Source organism: Cucurbita moschata, unplaced genomic scaffold, assembly GCF_002738365.1.
Source record: "Cucurbita moschata cultivar Rifu unplaced genomic scaffold, Cmos_1.0 Cmo_Scf00019, whole genome shotgun sequence".
NCBI classification, from domain to species: Eukaryota; Viridiplantae; Streptophyta; class Magnoliopsida; order Cucurbitales; family Cucurbitaceae; genus Cucurbita; species Cucurbita moschata.
In genome coordinates, this window is record NW_019268535.1 from 1,515,284 (window position 1) to 1,536,150 (window position 20,867).

At 35.3% G+C, this 20,867-nt stretch overlaps 2 protein-coding genes and 1 long non-coding RNA gene across 4 annotated transcripts; 2 read left to right on the forward strand and 1 right to left on the reverse strand.

Annotated features, from left to right (window-relative positions):
• The first annotated feature begins 332 nt into the window (after nucleotides 1-332).
• On the forward strand, nucleotides 333-19,838 carry LOC111457279. The gene is made up of 3 exons (XR_002712894.1): nucleotides 333-459; nucleotides 12,350-12,351; nucleotides 19,822-19,838. It is a non-coding gene; the product is annotated as an uncharacterized LOC111457279 (long non-coding RNA).
• Nucleotides 5,229-8,573, forward strand: LOC111457275 (protein TAPETUM DETERMINANT 1-like). Of its 2 annotated transcripts, none has more exons than XM_023099494.1 (5): nucleotides 5,229-5,412; nucleotides 5,509-5,588; nucleotides 6,138-6,391; nucleotides 6,655-6,756; nucleotides 7,708-8,573. In XM_023099494.1, exons 3-5 carry the CDS (start codon nucleotides 6,289-6,291, stop codon nucleotides 8,052-8,054), a joined length of 552 nt encoding a protein of 183 aa, XP_022955262.1. In that variant the 5' UTR covers nucleotides 5,229-5,412; nucleotides 5,509-5,588; nucleotides 6,138-6,288; the 3' UTR covers nucleotides 8,055-8,573. The 2 variants fall into 2 exon arrangements, with proteins under 2 accessions (XP_022955262.1, XP_022955263.1); XM_023099495.1 differs by having other exon boundaries at nucleotides 5,247-5,416.
• LOC111457274 (bidirectional sugar transporter SWEET12-like) lies at nucleotides 12,371-14,869 on the reverse strand. The gene is made up of 6 exons (XM_023099493.1): nucleotides 14,716-14,869; nucleotides 14,545-14,581; nucleotides 14,237-14,447; nucleotides 13,983-14,144; nucleotides 13,770-13,889; nucleotides 12,371-12,837 (listed from the first exon to the last, which is right to left on the reverse strand). Exons 1-6 carry the CDS (start codon nucleotides 14,765-14,767, stop codon nucleotides 12,535-12,537), a joined length of 885 nt encoding a protein of 294 aa, XP_022955261.1. The 5' UTR covers nucleotides 14,768-14,869; the 3' UTR covers nucleotides 12,371-12,534.
• Nucleotides 19,839-20,867: the final 1,029 nt, after the last annotated feature.

Genomic DNA, 20,867 nt, shown 5'->3' on the forward strand with positions numbered 1-20,867 from the left:
CAGATATTGTCTGCTTTGGCCCGTTACGTATCGTTGTCAGTCTCATGATTTTAAAACGCGTCTACTTGGGAGAAGTTTCCACACCCTTGTAAGGAATTCTTCGTTCACCTCTCCAACTAATGTGAGATCTCATAGTCTATTCCCTTAGGGGTCAGCATCATTGCTGGCACACTGCCTAGTGTCTGACTCTGATATCTTTTGCAACAGCCCAAGTCTACCGCTAGTAGATACTGCCTGCTTTGGCCCGTTACGTATCGTTGTCAGTCTCACGATTTTAAAATGTGTCTACTAGGGATAAGTTTCCACATCCTTATAAAGATTCTTCGTTCACCTCTCCAACCAACATGAGATCTCACAATCTACCCTCTTAGGGGCCAGCGTCCTTATTGGCACACTGCCTAGTGTCCGGCTCTGATACCTTTTGTAACAGCCCAAGTCCACCGCTAGCAGATATTGTCTGTTTTGGCCCGTTACATATCGTTCTCAGTCTCACAATTTTAAAACGTGTTTACTAGGGGGAGGTTTCCACACCCTTATAAGAAATTCTTCGTTCACCTCTCCAACCAATGTGAGATCTCACAATCTATCCCCTTAGGAGCCAGCGTCCTCGTTGGCACACCGTCCGATGTCCGACTCTGATATCATTAGTAATAGTCCAAGCCCACCACTAGTAGATATTGTCCACTTTAGACCGTTATGTAACATCGTTAGCTTCACGATTTTAAAACGTGTGTACTAAAGAAATGTTTTCACACCCTTATAAGGAATGTTCCATTCCCTCCTCCAACCAATGTAAGATCTCACATGATGAATTACTATTGGTCCAAACCTTCGACCAACGATTTATTGCAACCTACCCAGAATGTTCATACATTCTCAGGGAAAAGAAGGCGACACGTATGATGATTTCAATTTAGAATATAAAAATCATTAATTAGACAACATATAAACTAACATAGAGAAAAACTGCACGTTTTAGTTCAATAGTTTTTTTATATTATATTTAAAAATAAATAATAATTAAAAAAAAAAAAAAAAAAAAGAAAGGGGATGAACATGAAGAAGGAAAATGGGTGGAAGCTAAAATAAAAAATAATTGAAGGAAAAAGTCATATTTGGCAGATTGATGACGTAATGTAGGGAGCATGTTGAAATTTAGTGGTGGAATTAGGTTTTAAATATTATTCTCTTTCTTGGAACTGTCTCAATAAATTTTTTTTTTGAATTTATATTCAAATCTTAAATAAATAATCTATGGATGACATGCATAATTATTTTTATTATTTTTTTAAATAAAGTAATGAAAGTTGTGCCGAATATGAATAAATAAATACAAAAAATTTCAATATCTTAGATAAAATAAAATAAAGTTTATTTTATTTATTTATTTTTTTTTTTATTTTTAGTGTTTTTTAATGTTGTTCAATAAAAGGAGATGAGAAATAAATAAAAAACAAAAACGAGAAATAAAAAAAAGAAACGTGATGTTACCAAATGCGTGACATTTGTATTGTGAGATCCCATGTCGATTGGAAAGGGAAACGAAACATTCCTTATAAGGGTGTGGAAACCTCTCCATAGTATACGCGTTTTGAAACCGTACGTAACAGGCCAAAGAAACAATATTTGCTAGTGGTGGGTTTTGACTGTTACAAATGGTATCAGACCAAGACACGAAGCGGTGTGACCTTGAGGGCAAATTGTGAGATCTCACATTAGTTAGAGAGAGGAACGAAACATTGTTTATAAGGGTGAGGCTGACAGCGGTACTAACAGGGCAAAACGGACAATATCTACTAGTGATAAGTTTGAATTGTTACATGTTTCCTCCATCGTCGCCTCTCGTTTTTTCTTCTTTCTTTTTTAGAAAATGTACAAATATTTGGGTAACAATTAAAAAGAGGTAGGACGACAGACTACAAATTGCTGAAATATGTTGACTTTCTTCGGTTTTCTTGTGGCACTGCAATTCTTCCATACTAATTAATTAGTTGTCTTACGATGTCATTGACATAATAACTCGTACACCATAGGTTGGTCCAATTTAGTCCTTTTGTACCCGCTTTTGGCTCATCGGGTTTTTTTTTTTTCTTTTCATAAAAACATTTTTAAATAGTTTTTTTTAGGAAGTATTTAGGAAATGTTAACGTGAATAGAGTTCACAACCAAGCTCTCTATTTTCGAGTCGAATTGGTTGGGTTGTTCTATTTTTTCAATACAAAAAAAATCATACCATGTTAGACGAACACGACTCTCCACAATGGTATGATATTGTTCACTTTGAGCCTAAGCTCTCATGGTTTTACTTTGTGCTTCCCAAAAGGCTTCACACCAATAGAGTTAGTATTCCTCACTTATAAACCCATGATCATTCCCTAAATTAGCCTGATGTGAACTCCTATCATCCAACACACAACACAGCTACAAAATGTCAAATATTCTTAATCATCATAATAATCTTAAAAGTAGAGTTGAGTTACGTTGTAACCCTATTTTCGAGTCAGTTGGTTTAGTTAGAAACGTCAACCTCCGAACCAACACAAACCAAAAAAGAATCTAACTCAACCTAACTTTTACGGTGTGGGTTAGTTAGATTCTCGAGCTATATGAACATCCCTACCCTCTACAGTTTCAAATACAAACACTAAAGACACCAGATTGACTCGACTTTTCCAAATGGTTCACATAAACCCTTCTCTTGTCAACCGTCTTCGAACGTTTTTATATATATAAAAAGAAAATACATAATAATTTGAATATAATGGTTTAAAAATAGGAAAATTGGGGGAAAATAAGCATAGGGCATGTGATAATTTGAGAAGGATGTGACGTGTCATTAATTAGCATAGTGTTGGATGATAATTTGCGCAGCCCTACTCTAAGCTTACTGTAGCTCCTATATTCCAATCCTAGTTTCTTTTTTTTTTTAAATAAAAAATAATCCATATTATTCTTCAAGTACAAAAAAGAAAGTGACCTCTTCATAATATATATATATATATATATATATATATATATATATAAATTAATAAAATTATCTTAATTAGAAAGTTTTAATAATGTTTTTAAATTTTTAAAAAATAAAAAAATCTAAAATTTTCAATTAAAAAATATCATTTAATTTAAAAAAAAAATATTTGAAAAACAACTATTTTGACTTTCAATTTCATTAATATCTTCCCAAAAAAATATTTTAAAATATTTTTAAACTTTAAAAAAAATTTACAATTGTGATTTAAAAATATTCATGAACATTCTAAAGAATATTAATAATTTATAAACTTTTTAAAATTTAAAATATTTTTTAAACACTTTTAAAATAAAGTATTAACGGGTATTTTTTAGTTTTTTTTTTAGATAATTTTAAAATTTAAAATAGAATTTTTAAATAAATTAAAAAATATATGGATATTTTGAGGTTGTTGGACGATGGAATGCCACGTTGTATGATGTTAAAGAAATAATAAAGTGAAATAAATACTGAAAAGTATTAGTTAAATGAATGGGGCCAATTATTTGATGAACTCCTAATGACCCAATTGAGTATTGTCCTTTCAATGGCCCATTTAGCAGTAGGAGTTAAGGCTGCCGGTGATATCAGGTCCATTAAGACACAAATGCCTGTCCCTATGTATAGTATCATCAGCTCCATTAAGACACTAAAATGTCTTGTCCCTATGTACATTCCTTAGCTAAGACCTTGTTTATGACTAATTTTCATTCTATAATAATCATTTGTTTTCTTTAACGGAGGCGTGTTTACGGGCTAGGTTTTCATTAAAAACTGTGTATTTATTGTGTGGCTTACGTTCCCTGGCTTGTGCATTTGAATCTTTCTGATCGTCGTGAGTTGGTCCCACGAAATGAATGGAAGGAAGATGGTGGAGAAAGCTCGATGAAAACATGGGTTTCAGAAATTTTTTAATGTTTAACTTGGAATCCGATGTGTTATTATACTACTCTACTCAGTTACGTTCTATTACCACGAGCAATAGCTCCATGCGATCTCCTTCAACAAGTTAGATAGTTAGAAATACCTACGAGGTGAGGCGGGGACGGGAGCTCTTTGTCATCTCCATTCCCGCTACCTATTTTGTTCATGTGAAAATTTTTATTTATTTTTGTGGGATTGGAGTGGAGATTCGAAAATTGGTAGGGATTGAGTTCTTCGTGAGGAATTTTGTTCTATTGATTATTCTTTTTGATGTGGGACAGAGATGAGACAAGTCGGGGACGTGGACGTGGAATATAATCTCCGTCCCAACCCCATCTATCTAACAAAGGGGATTTCTCTTTTGGATGAAAGTGTCCCACATCGGTTAATTTAGGGAATGATAATGGGTTTATAATTAAAGAATACACTCTACATTGGTATAAGACCTTTTGAGAAAGCCTAAAGCGAAGCCATGAGAGCTTTCAAATATCTTTAATGACACGTCTCATATCTGTGGAAAGTGGTTGATCATATAGTTTTCCATACAAATTTAAGACAAATAAAATAAACTAAATATTAAATAGGAAGAAAAAACAATTAAAAAATGAACTTTTTGGTCGGACAACACTTTTTTTTCCCGAAAAAATGGGCATCTAATTCAATGTATGATCACATTTATAGGGCTAAATTACCTAAATAAATAAATAAATAATAATCACAAAACATATGAAAATCCTTTGAATATTTGTGAATATATTATTTATTTTATTTAATAAACAGTCAGCTGCCACTCTTTTTTTCCCAATAAATAATAAAAAAAAAAATCTACCACTCCTCATCTAATGCCACCTTGTAGATGAAACAAAAAGAAGTAGCAACTAGGAAAGCAACAGCTAGATAAACAAAAATATTAAATAATTAAAAATATATTACACGTGGCAATGACTAAACATTAGTAAATATATTTTATACCTTTATTTTTTTTAAATAATTTATGGCAACGTCTATAAAAAATAAAAAATGTAAATAACGTTAAAATTCAAAACCTATTAAATTATTTTAAATTTTAAATAATTATTATTTTTAAATTTTAAATAATTATTATTTTTAAATTTTTAAATGGAGGTTTTGTTTTGTAATCTAAAAAATTAAATTTAAGGAAAAAAAAAAAAGAATTACATCCAAGGAGGGGTTGCCACGTGGACAAATATTGCACACGTGACGGTTACCTTCCCCCACCACAACGCTACTCTATACAGGTGCCTGTCTGTCACATCTTTAATTCCATTCATTTTCATTTTCATTTTTGTCCTTTTTTTTTTTTTTTTTTTTTTTTTCTTTTTAGTTTCTGAACCGCTCAACTCCTTCCCTCCCAGTTCCCTCCTCCGACAACTGCTCCGTCGCCGCCCATCGCTGCCGCGTTCCCGTGTTTCACTTTTCTCCTTTCGTATCGTCTCCGTCTTCATCTGCAGCATTGTGTAAGTGCGTATGCCTTTTTGTTAAATCAATGCGTTGAAATGGAACGAAACGATGATATTCAGTTTTTGAGGATCATGCTGTTTTGTTGTTTGCAGGTATCTACGATTTTCGTCTGTGATTTTTGTCTCTCCTGGACGGCTACTGGACTGAACTTTCTCTGCGCCATTTCGCTTTTGTACGTATCGCTCTTCCTCTTCTTCCTTGAACTTTTTTCTGTTTCACTTTTTCTCTCGCGCATGGCGTTCTTAATTGTATCCGTATTCTTCCTTTTCTGGCTCTCGATTTTGTCCTTCTACTTCCTCCATGACTGCCACTTCCCTTGCACCATAACACGCCTCGTTTTTGTTCCATTTCTCTGGATCACGGCTTTGGTTTTTTGCCTGTTTTGAATTTCCTTGAGAATTGTACCTTGACGCGTTCTTCCATTTATATTCATTCGTATTTTTGGCCTATTCCTCTTTTTCATCCAACGATCTGGATTCCACCTTCTGCCTGTCGTTTCCTTAATTTTGCCTATGCTACGCCTAGCAGTGGCGTAACTGGTAAGTATAGTCTGAGACTGAGACTCTGACCTCTGCTCAGGCAATGGTTCTTTAAAGTCAATCAAGTTCTCAGGATATCTTCGTTTCGACGGCTCTTTTTTTTTTTTTTTTTTTTGACTGATTATATTTTAAATGCTATTTTCCTCTCATGATGCGATGTTTTCATTCTTTTTCCAACGCAGGATTTTTAGTTTTCTCCATCTGAACTGCTCTGTTATCAAGGATCGGACTTAACTTTCCGACTCCGAGTTCCATTCCTTCGATTTCTTTCTTTCACTGTTTCTGAAGAACAGTCCATACTCCATTGCGAATTCTACAGTATTCCTGTTATAAATGATGAAAGGTCTATCTACTAGTACTACTACTACCCGGCGAGTTTTGGTGATTTTCGCTTCGGCTTTGTTCATCTTCTTGTCCGTATCCGCCTTTCTTACAGGTCTGTATCATCTCTTTCACATTATTCTCTGTCCTCCGCTCATTGTTTTGAATTTGTTTTTGCTGTGGTTGAGTTGTTACACTTATCCATTGCCTCTCTTTGTGTACCTTTCGTTTGTCTTCTTCTATTATTTTATTTGTTTTTCTATCATTGTGCTCCTTGTCCTGTATCTCCTTTGTCCCTTTTGTGCTGCCTATAGAAACAAAGATGTTATTCTTATTCTAGTACTTTTTTACATAATTCCCTGCCTTGCATGATTGCAGATCTGAATATTATTGGTTCCTTTATGGACTCAAGTCCACCGAGTTTTCTTCGATCGGGTTTAAGGAGCACAAGAGTTACCCCTCGTCGCAAACTTCTTACTAGTAAGTTCTTGAAATCTGATCTAATCGTGTTTCGTAAACGTCGGTACAAAATCGTGGAGGGAGGACTCGAATTCTGAGTTTGTTGCGCTGTTTTTTTACTTCTATCGTTTTGTTTTCACTATGATTTTTGCTTTATTTTGAAATAATGATCTCGGGGTTGGGGGTAGGGAGAGATTGGCTACTCAATTGCATAAATGGTTGATTTGGTGTCAGAATTACACGCCCGTCCATTCTTAGTAATGAAGCTAAGGCGCACCTTTTGCTAGGTAGCTTTCCAGCCCTTCGGCTCTTTAACCCATATGGCCTTTCTGTATCTGTTTTTGGGGAAATCTTCTTTCATAGATCCCTGATACCCATCAGGCTTTCTTCCTGTTCTGTCCACGATTCATTGATTACACAAAAGAAACCTTTGGTTCAAAAGCGCCGAGCATTATAATGCCTTTCTGAGTTTTACCTTTGTGGCTTCTAATTGATTCATTCCTTTAAGCCAAAAGCTTTGCCGTTTAGTGTGTATGTAGAATTATATAATACGATTAGCTGATGCTATATTCTCATTAGTGGGATGGGTGGCGGTAGGACAGTTTTATTATCTTTTAAATTTATCATGTATGTAATGGACGTAATTTTAAATTTTCCTTCGTGCTAACAAATTGATTGTGATAAGGAAGTGCTCCCGCGGATTTCTCTTTTTCAGACTCTCTTTTAGTCTTTACCTCTCCTCTATTGCCATTGAATTTGCTTTATCTTTTTTAATTGCTTATTTATGCTTTCTCAACACATCTTTATGACCTCCAGAAAGTGTATTTTGTGTGTCTGGAGACTTTTGGCCCATTGGTGGGTCGATATTTATTTATAAGAGTAATGTTTGCACGTGGTTGGTGCCTGAGCAATGCCCATTATCCGATGCTAACAAATGACGTCGACCCATTTCTTTATTTGAATGTGCTTTAGGAGAAGCAGCATTTGAGGAACCAACCAGAATTTGGGGAGAAAAGTGTACAAAATCAGACATTGTGATTAACCAAGGCCCCACAGCTCCACTTCCAACTGGTATTCCCACCTACACTGTGGAAGTGGTGAATGCTTGTGCTACAGGCTGTGACATCCATGGCATTCATTTCAAATGTGGCTGGTTCAGCTCGGCCCACCTCATCAATCCCAGAATCTTCAAGCGCCTTCGCTACGACGACTGCCTCGTCAACGACGGCAAGCCTCTGGTCTACGGCGGAACTCTCTCCTTCCAGTATGCTAACACTTTTCCCTATCCGCTATCAGTCTCCTCAGTTGTCTGCAACTGAAATGACACGCTCCAAACCATCTAGGAGACGCTCATATGATGCACACTAGAACCAGCAGGTACTTTAGTCGATTACTGATTGACAGTGGCCCCCACCTGCCTTTTCTTTTCCTTTCTTTTCAATTTTTGGGTTCTGCTTTTGCTTTACATGTGCGTGGCCTTGTGTTTCTGTTCCTGCTCCTACGAAGTTTTTCTTTTAGAGAGGTCTGATTTTTACAGTCATCTTGAGGTTTAAGGGAGAAGGTTTGTGGTCTAATAATGGTCATGGCACCAACTTTTCGTATACATAGATGGTGAGATAGGGAAGAAATGCTAGAAACCTATTTCATTTCAATATTTTTTTTGGGTGTGTGATGAGATAGGCGATCGAGGTAGGTAAGGCCAAAGTGTATATATATAGTTATATACAATCTGATAGCATGATGTTAGTGTCACAAATTCAGGAGATTCAAAGCCCCATTATATGCAAGAATATTTCTCTGTTTGTTTGGTTGCCTATAAATTATCTATTAATTTGTCACATCCTCTCTCACGCGGAACACATTTGTAGGCCATGATTCATCAATATAGAAAGAAAGCTGGTTTTCCTTTTTGTTGGTTTCGCCTTTTCTAACTTGGTAAATTCTTCCCTTGAGCCTTTTTTGGTATGCCTTTGTCCGTGTGTTTTTGGGCTCTAGACAATAATACGCACATCTAAAGGTTTGGTGTGTCAATCGTGTTGAATGGACATAGACTTTTCGAGTACTTTGAAGGAGTAAAATAGATATTGTCCTCTTTGGATTTTCCATTATGAGTTTCCTTCCTCTCAAGGTTTTAAAATGTGTCTACTAGAGAAAAGCTTACGTACCCTTATAAAGATGTTCATTTTTCTCTTCAACCGGTGGGAGATCTCACACCATGAATGCCTAATGGTTTAGGTGTCTTCCAAGTCTACATGATTGGACAATGATATATTTAGAAAAATGTGTATTATTGTTGGGAGGGATTGGTTTCACAAGTGAAAAACGTGGTGTATGCCCAATTTTCTTTTTTCCTTCAATTCTTTTGTCATTTTATGGATGTGGGCCGTCTGGGTCGTAGTATCTAGAAGGCCCAATGGGCCCACATCCATGGCATTTTCTTCTCTTCTTTGTTGGCTTATTTTGTCAACTCAGTCCCCAGTGGTTAATATTCTAAATCTGTACTATAATTTCCACATATACCCTTGAACTTGTGGAATTTAGGTACCCATCTAGTAATTTGGTCAAATTTATTGGGTGGCCAGCTTGATATAATTACGGACCATATCTTCTTAATTCCACATGCAGGGAATTGGGCTGAAGACTCCATCCAGTCTTATTTTATGCACATATCCCAAGAACAAATTCTTTTTATTTTATTATATAAATCTCAAGAAATTCCCCTCAATAGGGTTTTTGAAAACAAGTTTCTTAAAGTGAAACATATAATTTGAAAGTTCATCCATGTGATCTTTCATTCTATAAAGAAGTTTCAAAGATTTGACGGTCAAAGCTAATAGGACGGTCAAAGATTTGCGTTACTTAAATCAACATTCTCGCTCCTGCTTCGTCCACCATTGCTCGCATAGGTGCTTCCCTCTAAGGCAGAACTCTCCCCTACTGATGCATTTTTACATCCCACAGCTTCGACAAATCGCTTAGCCTTGTTCATCTTCGGCGCAAGAGCGCTTGATTAGTTAGCTATTACGCACTCTTTCAAGAGTGGCTGTTTCTAGGCAAACCTCCTGGCTGTCTTTACACCCTTAACTCATTTATCACTCAGCTATCATTTAGGAGCCTTAGCGGGTGATTCAACTGTTTCCCTCTCGACGATGAAGCTTATCCTCTATCGTCTCACTGGCCGACTTTGACCCCTGTTATTTAGAGATGATCATTTTTAGAAGTTGTGAGACTTTTTAGATATCCAACTAAACCATAAGGGTTAGATTGCTTAAGAACTTTTGTAGTTAGATCAACCCGACCAACCTTAAAATAGGGTCCACAACCCAACTCTAAGATTGGTATAGAGATTAAGAATAGTTGACATTTGCAATAGAAGGTAACAATAGATTATGACTATGACTTGTATGAACAAGTATGAACAATTTGGCGACCTAACCTAACCTAATCTTATTTGAATTAGATTGTGAACCCTATTTAAATCACCAATCCAAATTGTTCGAAATTTTGGTTGTTCTAAAAAATTTCTAACTCAGCTCATGTATGCTTTGGAGTTCAATAGAAGCGTTGGTGGTAGGGATGGGATTAGGAAATAAACCAATCTTTCTCTCTCTTAATTAGTGCTTTATTGTACGAAATAGAAGTAATTAAACTCCTCTTTGCTACGCATTGTTTATTAGCTGATTTGCTTTGCTTTTTTGGATTTTATATTAATGAACATATTAATTTATCTTATTATATATACCTTTTTTTTTTGTTTTTTTTTTTGGCTAAACTTTATGAATTAATAATTATAATTATAATTTTTGTTTCTCTTGGTCTTATTCAATGGATTGAATCAACTTAAATCCACTTTTAATAATGTTTAATGGAAGGATTATCCAAAATTAATTTTTTTTATTGAAAATAATTTTGAAAATTGTAAAATATATTTACATTTTTATTAAAAATATTCAAGTTAAAAAGTAATCCAAACGATCAAGGAATTTTTTTTTTCGAAGTGATTTTTTTTCTGGATTTCCTCTAATTGTTTAAAACGCGTCTGTTAGAGAGAGGTTTTCACACATTTGTAAAAAAATGTTTTGTTCCCTTCTCGGAATCTCACAATTCACCCCTCTTCGAGGCCCAACGTCCTCACTAACACTCGTTCTCCTCTCCCATCGACGTGGAATTTCACAATTCACCCCCTTCGGAACCCATCATTCTCGCTGGCACAGCCCATAATATCCACCCTCTTCGAGGCTCCATGTCTTCACTGACACATCGCTCGATGTCCACCCCTTCGGAGCTCAGTGTCCTTGCTAGCACACTACCCGATGTCTACCCCCATCGGGGCTCATTGTTCTCGCTAGCACACTGCCTGTTGTCCACCCCCATTCGAAGTTCAGTGTTTTCGCTGGCACACTACTCGGTACCTAGCTCTAATATCATTTGTAACAGCCTAAGCTCACTGTTATCAGATACTGCCATCTTTAGGTTTTTTCTTCTAGACTTCCCCTCAATGGTTTAAAATGCGTTTGTTGGGAGACTTTCACACCGTTATAAAAAATGTTTGTTCTCTTCTCTGATCGATGTGAGATCTCACACCTTACAAGACCCATCTCCATAGAAGAAGAATGAACATCTCTAACTACTACTATATGTGCAATGTGCAACTCAGTAGCCCACATTAGTTTTTGTTACTCATTGTAACGATCCAAGAAAAATGAAAGTTCTTAAACAATGAAGAACAACCGAACCTAACCTTAAAAGCTTAGAAACATTTCAAACAGTTTAACGTGAAATAAACGTGTTACATAAGTTACACAAGTTGCAACTTTTTCACATTATCTTCAACTTTAATACCCACTTCACAAAGGTGTAAACTTTATACATATATGGTTACCTAAATTTTAGGCAGCTTAAATTTTGTTCTATCACTCAACTTTTTCGTACAAAAAGCATAGAAATATTGGAGGGTTAGGCTTCAAATGGGTAATCATAGAGTGTTTTCATTATTTTATGTGTTCAAAAGCCACGTAAACAGCCAAAGTTTAAGACATTCAAAAGCCTCTCATACCCACTTTCTCATCTTTAATATAATCAAACGACACAATCTATCCATAAGATCATAAAGCTACCCAACCCACCTTTCCAAATGGTAGGCATAGCTAAATTAATCAAGAAAAGAAAAGGCTACAACTGTTGAGGATTGGTGGGAGGGAGTTCCACGTTGGCTTATTAAAAGGACAAGGGTTTGTAAGTAAGGAATATATCTCCATTGGTACGAGGCCTTTTGAGGAACCTCAAAGCAAACTCATGAGAGCTTATGCTCAAATTAGGTCGTGATTCCTGACATAGTATCAGAATCACGCCCTTAACTTAGCCATGTCAATAGAATCCTCAAATGTCGAACAAAAAAGTTGTGAGTCTTGAAAGTGTAATCAATAAGTGACTCAAGTATCGAACAAATGGTGTATTTTGTTTGAGGACTCCAGAGAAAGAGTCAGGACTCGGTTAATAAGCCTCAGGGGAGGCTCTTAGTGTATTTTATTCGAGAAGAGGATTGTTGGGGAAGTCCAAAGCAAAGCCACGAGAGTTTATGCTCAAAATGAATAATATCTACCATTGTGGAGAGTCGTGATTTCTAATAACAACATTCAACCAAAGCTCTTGTACTTTTTTTTTTCATGAAAATGAAGAACTTTACATGATTTTTTACATGGTGGCAAGAACATTCAAAGAAGAACAAAGTTTAAGCATTGCAAAGAAACTCGAGCAACAAAGGAAGAACACGAGGAAATTGAAAAACATTTCGAATAATTAAGCATTTGGGTCTGTAGTTTTGTCGTTGTCTTTATGGTTTAGATCCAATTTGCTGTCGAGTTTGGCTTCGTTGGTTGTTATTACCTCAATCTCTATGGCGGCGGCAGAAGGTGGCGGCGGCGAAGAATCTTTGTCCTTGTCGGAGTTGGTGGTCGGAGGAATGGCGGCGGCAGTCATTACAATATCTATTGTGTGTTCTGGTAGCTTCATTTCCTTTGCTTTGGCTGTTTCATGCTTCTTGTAGATTAAATATAGTATCATTTGAGCTACTCCAAATATGAATCCAAGGACATTTGGAAGCTGGTGATGATCAAAACATGGAGTTCAATCATTAAATTGTTAATAGAAAGAATAGAAATTTAGAGATTTTGTGTCTAATAACAAGTTTAAATCTTTTTAAAACGTGTTATAGGTTTAAACGATCGTTTTCTATTCATTCGGGTCTTTCAACGTCATTTTTTAAAAAAGTGTTAAAGGTTTGATCCTGTAGAATTTGACCCATTTTTTTATTGAGTAAAAGTACGAAATAAATTGAATTGATTTTTCGGTCGAAAATACGGGTTCCCTCGTCTATGATCCCTAAGGAAGAGGATCAAGTTCTCTAACAGCGCCTATTACGTATCACCGTCAGTCTTACGATTTTAAGATGCGTTTGCTAGGGAGAGGTTTCCACGCCCTTATAAGAAATGTTTCGTTCCTCTCTCCGACTAATGTGTGATATCACAATCCACCCTCTTGGATTCGGTGACCAACTCTGGTACAATTTATAACAGCTCAAGCCCACCGCTAGTAGATATTGTCCGCTTTGATCCATTACGGAGATTTTAAGACGCGTCTACTAGGGAGAGTTTTCCAAACCCTTATAAAGAATGTTTTGTTCTCCTCTCCAACTAATCTGGTATATCACACCCCACCCCTTTGGAGGCCAGCGTCCTTACTCGGCTCTCTAATACGATTTGTAACGACTTAAGCCCATCACTAGTAGATATTGTCCACTTTCCTTCATTGCGTATCGCCGTCAACCTCACAGTTCTAAAACGCATCTACTAGAGAGAGGTTTCCTACACTTCTATAAGAAATGTTTCGTTCCCCTCTCCAACCGACGTGAGATCTCACCATTGGCTATTCCGAACAATTTGATACACGAGATCGCTCCGACCCTTTGAGCAAAATGCAACAAAAGTGGTAAACTTATAATTAAGAGAGAGAGAGAGAGAGAATTGAAGCATTACCGCAACATAGATATCCTTGAGAAAAACACCATAAAGAAGCCATGCAATAGCACTAAGTGTGAGGAACAACGACAAATAAAACGGCATGAACTCCACGCTCTTGGTGCGAATAACCAATCTCTATATAACAAACCAAAACCCCAAAAACATCATTAAAAACCAACAAAACAAAACAACACAAAATTGTTCTTAGCAGAATTTAATGATACTCACCATGATACTTAATGGAGCTGCAAACACACTGACACTAAAAGCCACACAAATCCAGCCAACAACCTTAACTCTGTTAGAGCCTTGCACTAACAAGTGAGTTACAAGTAGAATTAAGCAAAACCCACCAAAATTCAACAGAAGAATCAATCTCAAAGTGGAAACCTGTGAATTCATCATAAAAAAGTTAACTTTTTTCAACGTTTTTCGAATCGAAAATCGTAAAAAAAACCCTTCAAAAGTTCATATTAGATTACTCGAATGCACTTCGGAGCAAAGCAAATGAAGATCGCAATGTAAATTGTCTCGATGACACACCCAACCGAGTTGATAGTAATAAGAAGAGCTTCATCAGGCTTGAACGAAGCATAATATAACCACAACATTGCACTAAAAAGTGCCACCACATATGGAATTGATTGAAACCCTTCCGTTGATTTCTTCTTACAAATCCTCATAAACGTTGGCCTAACCCCAAAAAAACAATACCCATTTCAACATAAAGATTATATTTCAAGATCCAATATGAATAAAAAACAAAGATTTGTAATGAAGTTAAGCTTACACGGGAGCCAAGAACACGATGAACGAGATAATGTTACCTAAAAAAACCGACCCACGAAACACAAATCAAGTATGTATCGTCAAGCTCAAAATACGAAAAAGTAACGAAAAACAGAGTGTTTTTAAGGACTTCAAAAGTCGTTTGTGACAAATACGAAAAAATAACATGTACCCAGAAGACCGAACGCGAAAACGCCAAGGTGGTGGGTATCGAACAAAGCCATCGCTATCGGTTCGTGAGATTATATGATTGGAATGAAAGAAAAAAAGGGTTTTTTTTTTTTTTTTGAGAGGGGACCCTAAGGATCTTTCTTCTTCTTATTGTAATTACAAATGTGAGAAGCTCCCATTTATATAGGGAATGATTGAGCTATCAAGTGTGTGAATTATTTTTGTCTTAATAAAATATAAAATTGATATTTTTCTTTTTATAATTATAAAAATTAAGGAATAAATTAATTATTCAATCATCTTCTTTTATAATAAACCTTCCCCAACTCTAAACACTAATTTGATTAACATTCTAATAGAAAGTTAGAATCCTTAATAATTACATCCTTCTCAAATTAACCAAAAATGTAAACTTTTATATTATTATAAATAATATATTTGATATTTAACGCTCACCATGATTATATAAATCGCAAAGCACGTACGTGTACGTACGGTAGAGCTAATTCACTGAATTACGAAGTTAAAATTCCTAACAAAAAATCAGAGACCGCTCCAATTCTCCATCTACCCAAAATTCTCCGTTTAATATTAGTTACTAATTCTTAGATTTTTTTACTAAAAAACCAATATTTAAAAGGTCGGGATAATCTATCCCGAAAGTACCGTAGAAATCACCATTTAAACGGAGATTTTGCTGAATTTAAATTTTTTTTTCTTATAATAACCTAGGATTTATTTATATTAATAAAGATTAATATTTTAAGGTGAAGCACTAATAATTTGAAAATGAATTTAATTTTTGTTTCTTTATGATTTAAATTTTGTTATTGCGTTCTATCCAGCCTAGCTTTTGACCTTTCATCCGTGGAGGACAGCACCCAATAGCCTGCCTCCACGTGGCAATTAGTCCAAAAACAGATACAAAAGAAATATATAAATTAAATAAAAGTTTTATTATAATACTTAATTATATATATATATATTTATTTATTTATTTATGAAAAATATACAAATATCTCTTTAAAATAAAATAAAAAAAGACCTCCCAGCACCATATAATTGGAAATAATAATAATAATAATAATAATAATAATAATAATAATAATAATAATAATAATAATGCAAAAAGTGACAAAAAAGAAGTGGGATATTTGGTGGGGTTTTGGATTTGAGGATATGGTGAGGTGGGAAAGAAATTATTAAATTATTAAATTTTTATAGAAACCCAAAGGATAAGGTTTGTGTAAGTAATAGTTTTTTCTTTTTTGGTGAATGATAAGATTAGTTTGATATATATATGGCATAATCATGATTAGTGGAATTATTAATTAATTTAATTAGTTTCTCGACTTAATTTGAAAAAAAAATCCCGAGTTTAGTGTGTTTATAGGTCCTTCTACTTGTAATTCTAAATTGTGGTTTAGAAATGCAAACACATACAACATGACTACGACTATCAAGAATGATAGGACCTAAAACCTAATACATAAACATGATTATGATTATAAGGACGGGAAATATGTGTTAGGGGTTGGATATGTATTGCTTTCGTATTAATTGTTTGTGTACATGAACTCGGACCCATTAGGTAAGCATTACTCTCGTGCTCCCTAAGCCTAAAAATGTGAAAGGTAGATGATAATTGTACGCATATAGATAAATTGTGACTCGAGAAGAGTTTTTGATAGGGTGGAACGTAGAATAATTTCGTAGGTACCAATATTTGTAACTTGCATGGCTTGCAACCGTATAAATTCATCACATAATTATATGCGAATAATTGTCTCAATCAGTTGTGATTGTCATTATGATAATACATGCATCGTATAAATATATAAAATTATCTATTTTAGTAATTTAGGTTCAACTCTTTGTAATGGCACTAGCTAATCATACAATTCATCGAAAGAAGCTAAGATGTTCTGATAATAAGTTCACTTAGCGAAGTTTTCAACGAGAGATGAGAGAAAGGAGAACAACCCATTCAACAAAAACTCACTAGGAGTGAGAAATCGATCAAATTATGGGAGGAAATCGAATCCTTGCACGATCTTCGGAAGAACGACAAAGAGATATCATTCAACTCGTGCACCGCTTAATTTCTCACCTCTAGTTGAAGATCACATGGATTTCCACTAGCAAATTGTAGAACGAGACAAATACGACTGATAACTGTAACATCCCAAATATATTCCTAGCATATATTGTCCGCTTTTTGGTCCGTTACGTATCGTTGTCAGCCTCACGGTTTTAAAACACATGAGGAATTATAAGGGAGAGATCTCACATGAGGGAGAGATTTTCACACCCTTATGAGAAATTATAAGGAATGCTTCATTTCCCTCTCCAATCGATGCGAGATCTCACAGTAACGACCAAACTCAACTCTTTGACCTTTTTTATTTTATTGTCAATCCATCTTTTAAAACTAAGAGACCCATCAAACACAAATGTTAAATGTTCGAGAACTAAACTTGTAACTTAACTTATTCTTAAACACAAAATTATCGAACTTTTGAGCAAACTAAACTCATAGTTTAACCTAATAACAGTACCAACCGAGATGAAGATATTTTACGTTGAATCGAGCGTATGAGTTTGGTAAGCAATAAAAACAATGAAATAAAGAGATGGAAATGTTGGGCACAAAGAGAAGGAGATGGAAAGAATGCAATTATTGAGGAATGAATTGGTGAGTTTCCATGATAGACACGAATTCCCTATTTGCTTTGATTTGCTTTGCTTTGCTTTTCAAAGTTGTTATCTTCTTCACTTTGTTTATGAGCTCATTAAAGTTGCCATTTTGCTAATTATGAACACCTTTCAAGATATGAAGAATTACCTCTAACTTAATAAACAATTCCCTTTTGACTTCCCATCAACTTTTCCCCCAAAAGCTCCAACCTTTCAATATTAAATTTAACCCTACATTCTTATGCTTCTCGGGTTTTGTTTTTATGTAATAATTTGTTTCAATGATTGTGAGAATCCCGCGTTGGTTGGGGAGGAGAACGAAACATCCTTTATACGGGTGTGGAAACCTTGCGTTTTAAAACCTTGAGAGAAAGCTCGAAAGGGAAAGCTAAAAGAAGAGGACAATATCTGCTAGTGGTGTGTAGAGCAAGAGATCGTGTTAGATAAAACCTGATTTTTCCTTATTTAGATTCACACGATTACATTCATTCTCCGTTTGACCATTTGACAAACACGTCGAATGGATTAACTAAGTTTTAGATGGCAATTTAGTAGGAAGTGACACAGATTCAGTTGGCCACTCTCCAGCCATTTTTAGGATAGGTTATATTTAAATAGGAAATCTGTTCACAATATTTTCACAACCTGAATTAAAGGCGCAGTCAAAATTTCATCATTCTCTCCCTTTCTATTTTAGGCATTTTATTTTTCTTCCAACAACCTGTTGTTGACCATTTCCTCCCATCGAAAAGAAAGGATTTCCCAGCTGATTATTGAAATCCAACACATCGAACTATGTGCCAGCGAGGAGGCTGTTCCTTGAAGGGGGTAGACATGAGGTGATATGCCAATAAGAACACTGGGTCTCGAAGGGGGTGGATTTGGTGGGGGTCCCACATTGATTGGAGAAAGGAACGAGTGTCAGCGAGGACGTTGGGCCCCAAAGGAGGTGGATTGTGAGAATCTCACGTTGGTTGGAGAGGAGAACGAAACACCGTTTATAAAGGTGAATTGTGAGAATCCCACGTTGGTTAGGGAGGAGAACGAAACACCCTTTATAAGGGTGGAGGGGAACCCCGAAAGGGAAAGCTCAAAGAGGACAATATCTACTAGCGGTGGGATTGGACCGTTACAATGATTGACTCATTTGTAATTGAATCGTCATTCTTGTTTGTTTTCTATATCGATCTTGTCCATTATTCACAATACGAGAAATACGAGAAAAGGGTTTGCAAAATCCCTACAAAATAATGTACATTTCAACGTCATTTTCATACGTCTTCAAAAGAAGTTTCTTGGAATTGAACATGAACCAATCGTTAAAGAAAAAGTATTAAACCTTGTGTCATATTGTTATCATAAGTCCACAATTCTGTCCTGTTGTTCGAGATATGGTTGTTTAAGATGGAATTTCATCCGTAACAAAAGCGAAAAAGAGGACGAGCTTTTCACGGTTGAAGCACTCATATGTTTCGATTTCAATACGCAATTCGATTCATCCGAGACCACACGCTCCACCTTTCTCCACTTGTAGTAACAGAAGAGGTGATCTCGATTGGTTTCTACTTTTTTAGGCAATTCGAAACACTTGCAATCACATTTTATTTTATCTCCGAAAAAGTTACTTTTTGATGAAGGTCAGCAACTTTTGTATATTACAAATTATCCAATAATATTAAATATGGAAGAATTAGTGGATGATTTTTGAATTTATGAAACTTTTGGGCAATGATTGAAATGGTGTATGCATGAAATATAATGAATGGCTTAGCATTCCCCATCTTCTCATCAAAGTGGCCACCATTTTGATACCCCACCATTTAAAATATCTTGCTCATATGTTGGAATGTTTTTTCAATTTCATTTAAAAAAAAAAAATTGAATCTTTACAATGATTCATGCTCACGATTCGGAATTCATATTTGACACTTGATGACCTTGATTGTAACGGCTCAAACTCACCGCTAGCAAATATTTGTCCTTTTTAAACTTCCCCTCAAGGATTTTAAAACGTGTCTATTACGGAGAGGTTTTAACGCCCTCATAAAAAATGTTTTGTTCCCATCTCCAACCAACGTGGGATCTCGCACCGATATTCTCCTGCATCTCCAATGACACAAACAAACAGAGTTCTTCTTGCATGCTTTGTTCTTACTCGATCTCACACCGATATTCTCCTGCATCTCCAACGACACAAACAAACAGAGTTTTTCTAGCATGCTTTGTTCTTACTCACATGCATAAGAGGAAAGTTTGGACTTTTCTTCTCGAGTTTCCCCTCAAGATTTTTAAAACGTATCTGTTAGGAATAGATTTTTACACCTTATAAAAAATGTTTCGTTTCCATCTCCAACCGATGTGGGATCTCTTCTAGCATGTTTTGTTCTTACTCACATGCATAAGAGGAAAGTTTGGACTTTCCCTTTCAAGTTTCCCCTCAAGGTTTTTAAAACGTGTCTGCTCGGAAGAGGTTTTCACACCCTTATAAAGAATGTTTCATTTCCATCTCCAATCGATGTGGGATCTCACATTGATATTCCCATGCATCCCTAATGACACAAACAAACACGAGTTCTTCTAGTATGCTTTGTTCTTACGTACATGCATAAGAGAAAAGTTTCTCAGAGTTCACCGAACATAGAATTGCTCTCAATAAAACATGTTTAACTATAAAGTTTCTATAATTGAGCCACTAAATTTCGAAGAATGTACACTCTATGTGGTCTCGGATGCATCTATATTAATTCATTTTATTTTTTTGTAGCAATAATTACTTCCATCGAAAATTTTAATATGCTACAGGGACGAAATTGAAACTTTTAAGAACACTAGACGTTTTAATTTCTGTCTTATTCATTTATGGACGAATGTACTAATAAATTAAAAAAAAAATGGGTATATTATAATAAATTTGATTTTAATTAATTATAATAGAGATATTTATCTTGAAAACTTTAGGAGCATTAATGTGGGGGCAAAAACTGATTAAAGATTACAAATTCATACTGATCGGAATGGCAACTTGAGCCGACAAACTTTTTCATTGAGCAATAATGTTTTTCTGTTTTCTTGAGTTTTTTCCTTTTTCTTTTTCTTTTGTACATTTACAACATGCACTTGTGTTCCGCAGCCGCTAGCGATGAGATTCAAATCGCTTCCATTTAGTAGTTTTCGTGCCACCTCAATGGCTTGACATCGAAAGAGTAACCAAAACTTGTCCTTGACTAGCTCGTGAGTAGCATCTCGAGTCAGTACAGCGTTAAAAGCAGGTTTTTTTTTTTTTTTTATAGCTCTGCTGACCTTTTCTAGACCTCCTTCCTACCGGCCTGGATTGTCGACCAAATTTATAATAACTAAATAAAACAAAAAATAAAAGCTCTTTGGTCAACAAGACTGCGTTTGAAGCAATGAACATATGAGATTTATTCTCTTCAGAAATTTCATTCCTTTGCCGGA

Bases quoted from the DNA above. Each gene is read 5' to 3' on its own strand.
- LOC111457274 (XM_023099493.1), bottom strand. From the start codon at position 14,767: ATGGCTTTGTTCGATACCCACCACCTTGGCGTTTTCGCGTTCGGTCTT. The intron at 14,582-14,715 runs GTACATGTTATT...CGGTTTTTTTAG, and splicing joins TTTCGCGTTCGGTCTTCTGG to GTAACATTATCTCGTTCATC. The intron at 12,838-13,769 runs GTAATGCTTCAA...GATCATCACCAG, and splicing joins TCAAGGATATCTATGTTGCG to CTTCCAAATGTCCTTGGATT.
- LOC111457275 (XM_023099494.1), top strand. From the start codon at position 6,289: ATGATGAAAGGTCTATCTACTAGTACTACTACTACCCGGCGAGTTTTG. The intron at 6,392-6,654 runs GTCTGTATCATC...GCATGATTGCAG, and splicing joins CGTATCCGCCTTTCTTACAG to ATCTGAATATTATTGGTTCC. The intron at 6,757-7,707 runs GTAAGTTCTTGA...AATGTGCTTTAG, and splicing joins TCGTCGCAAACTTCTTACTA to GAGAAGCAGCATTTGAGGAA.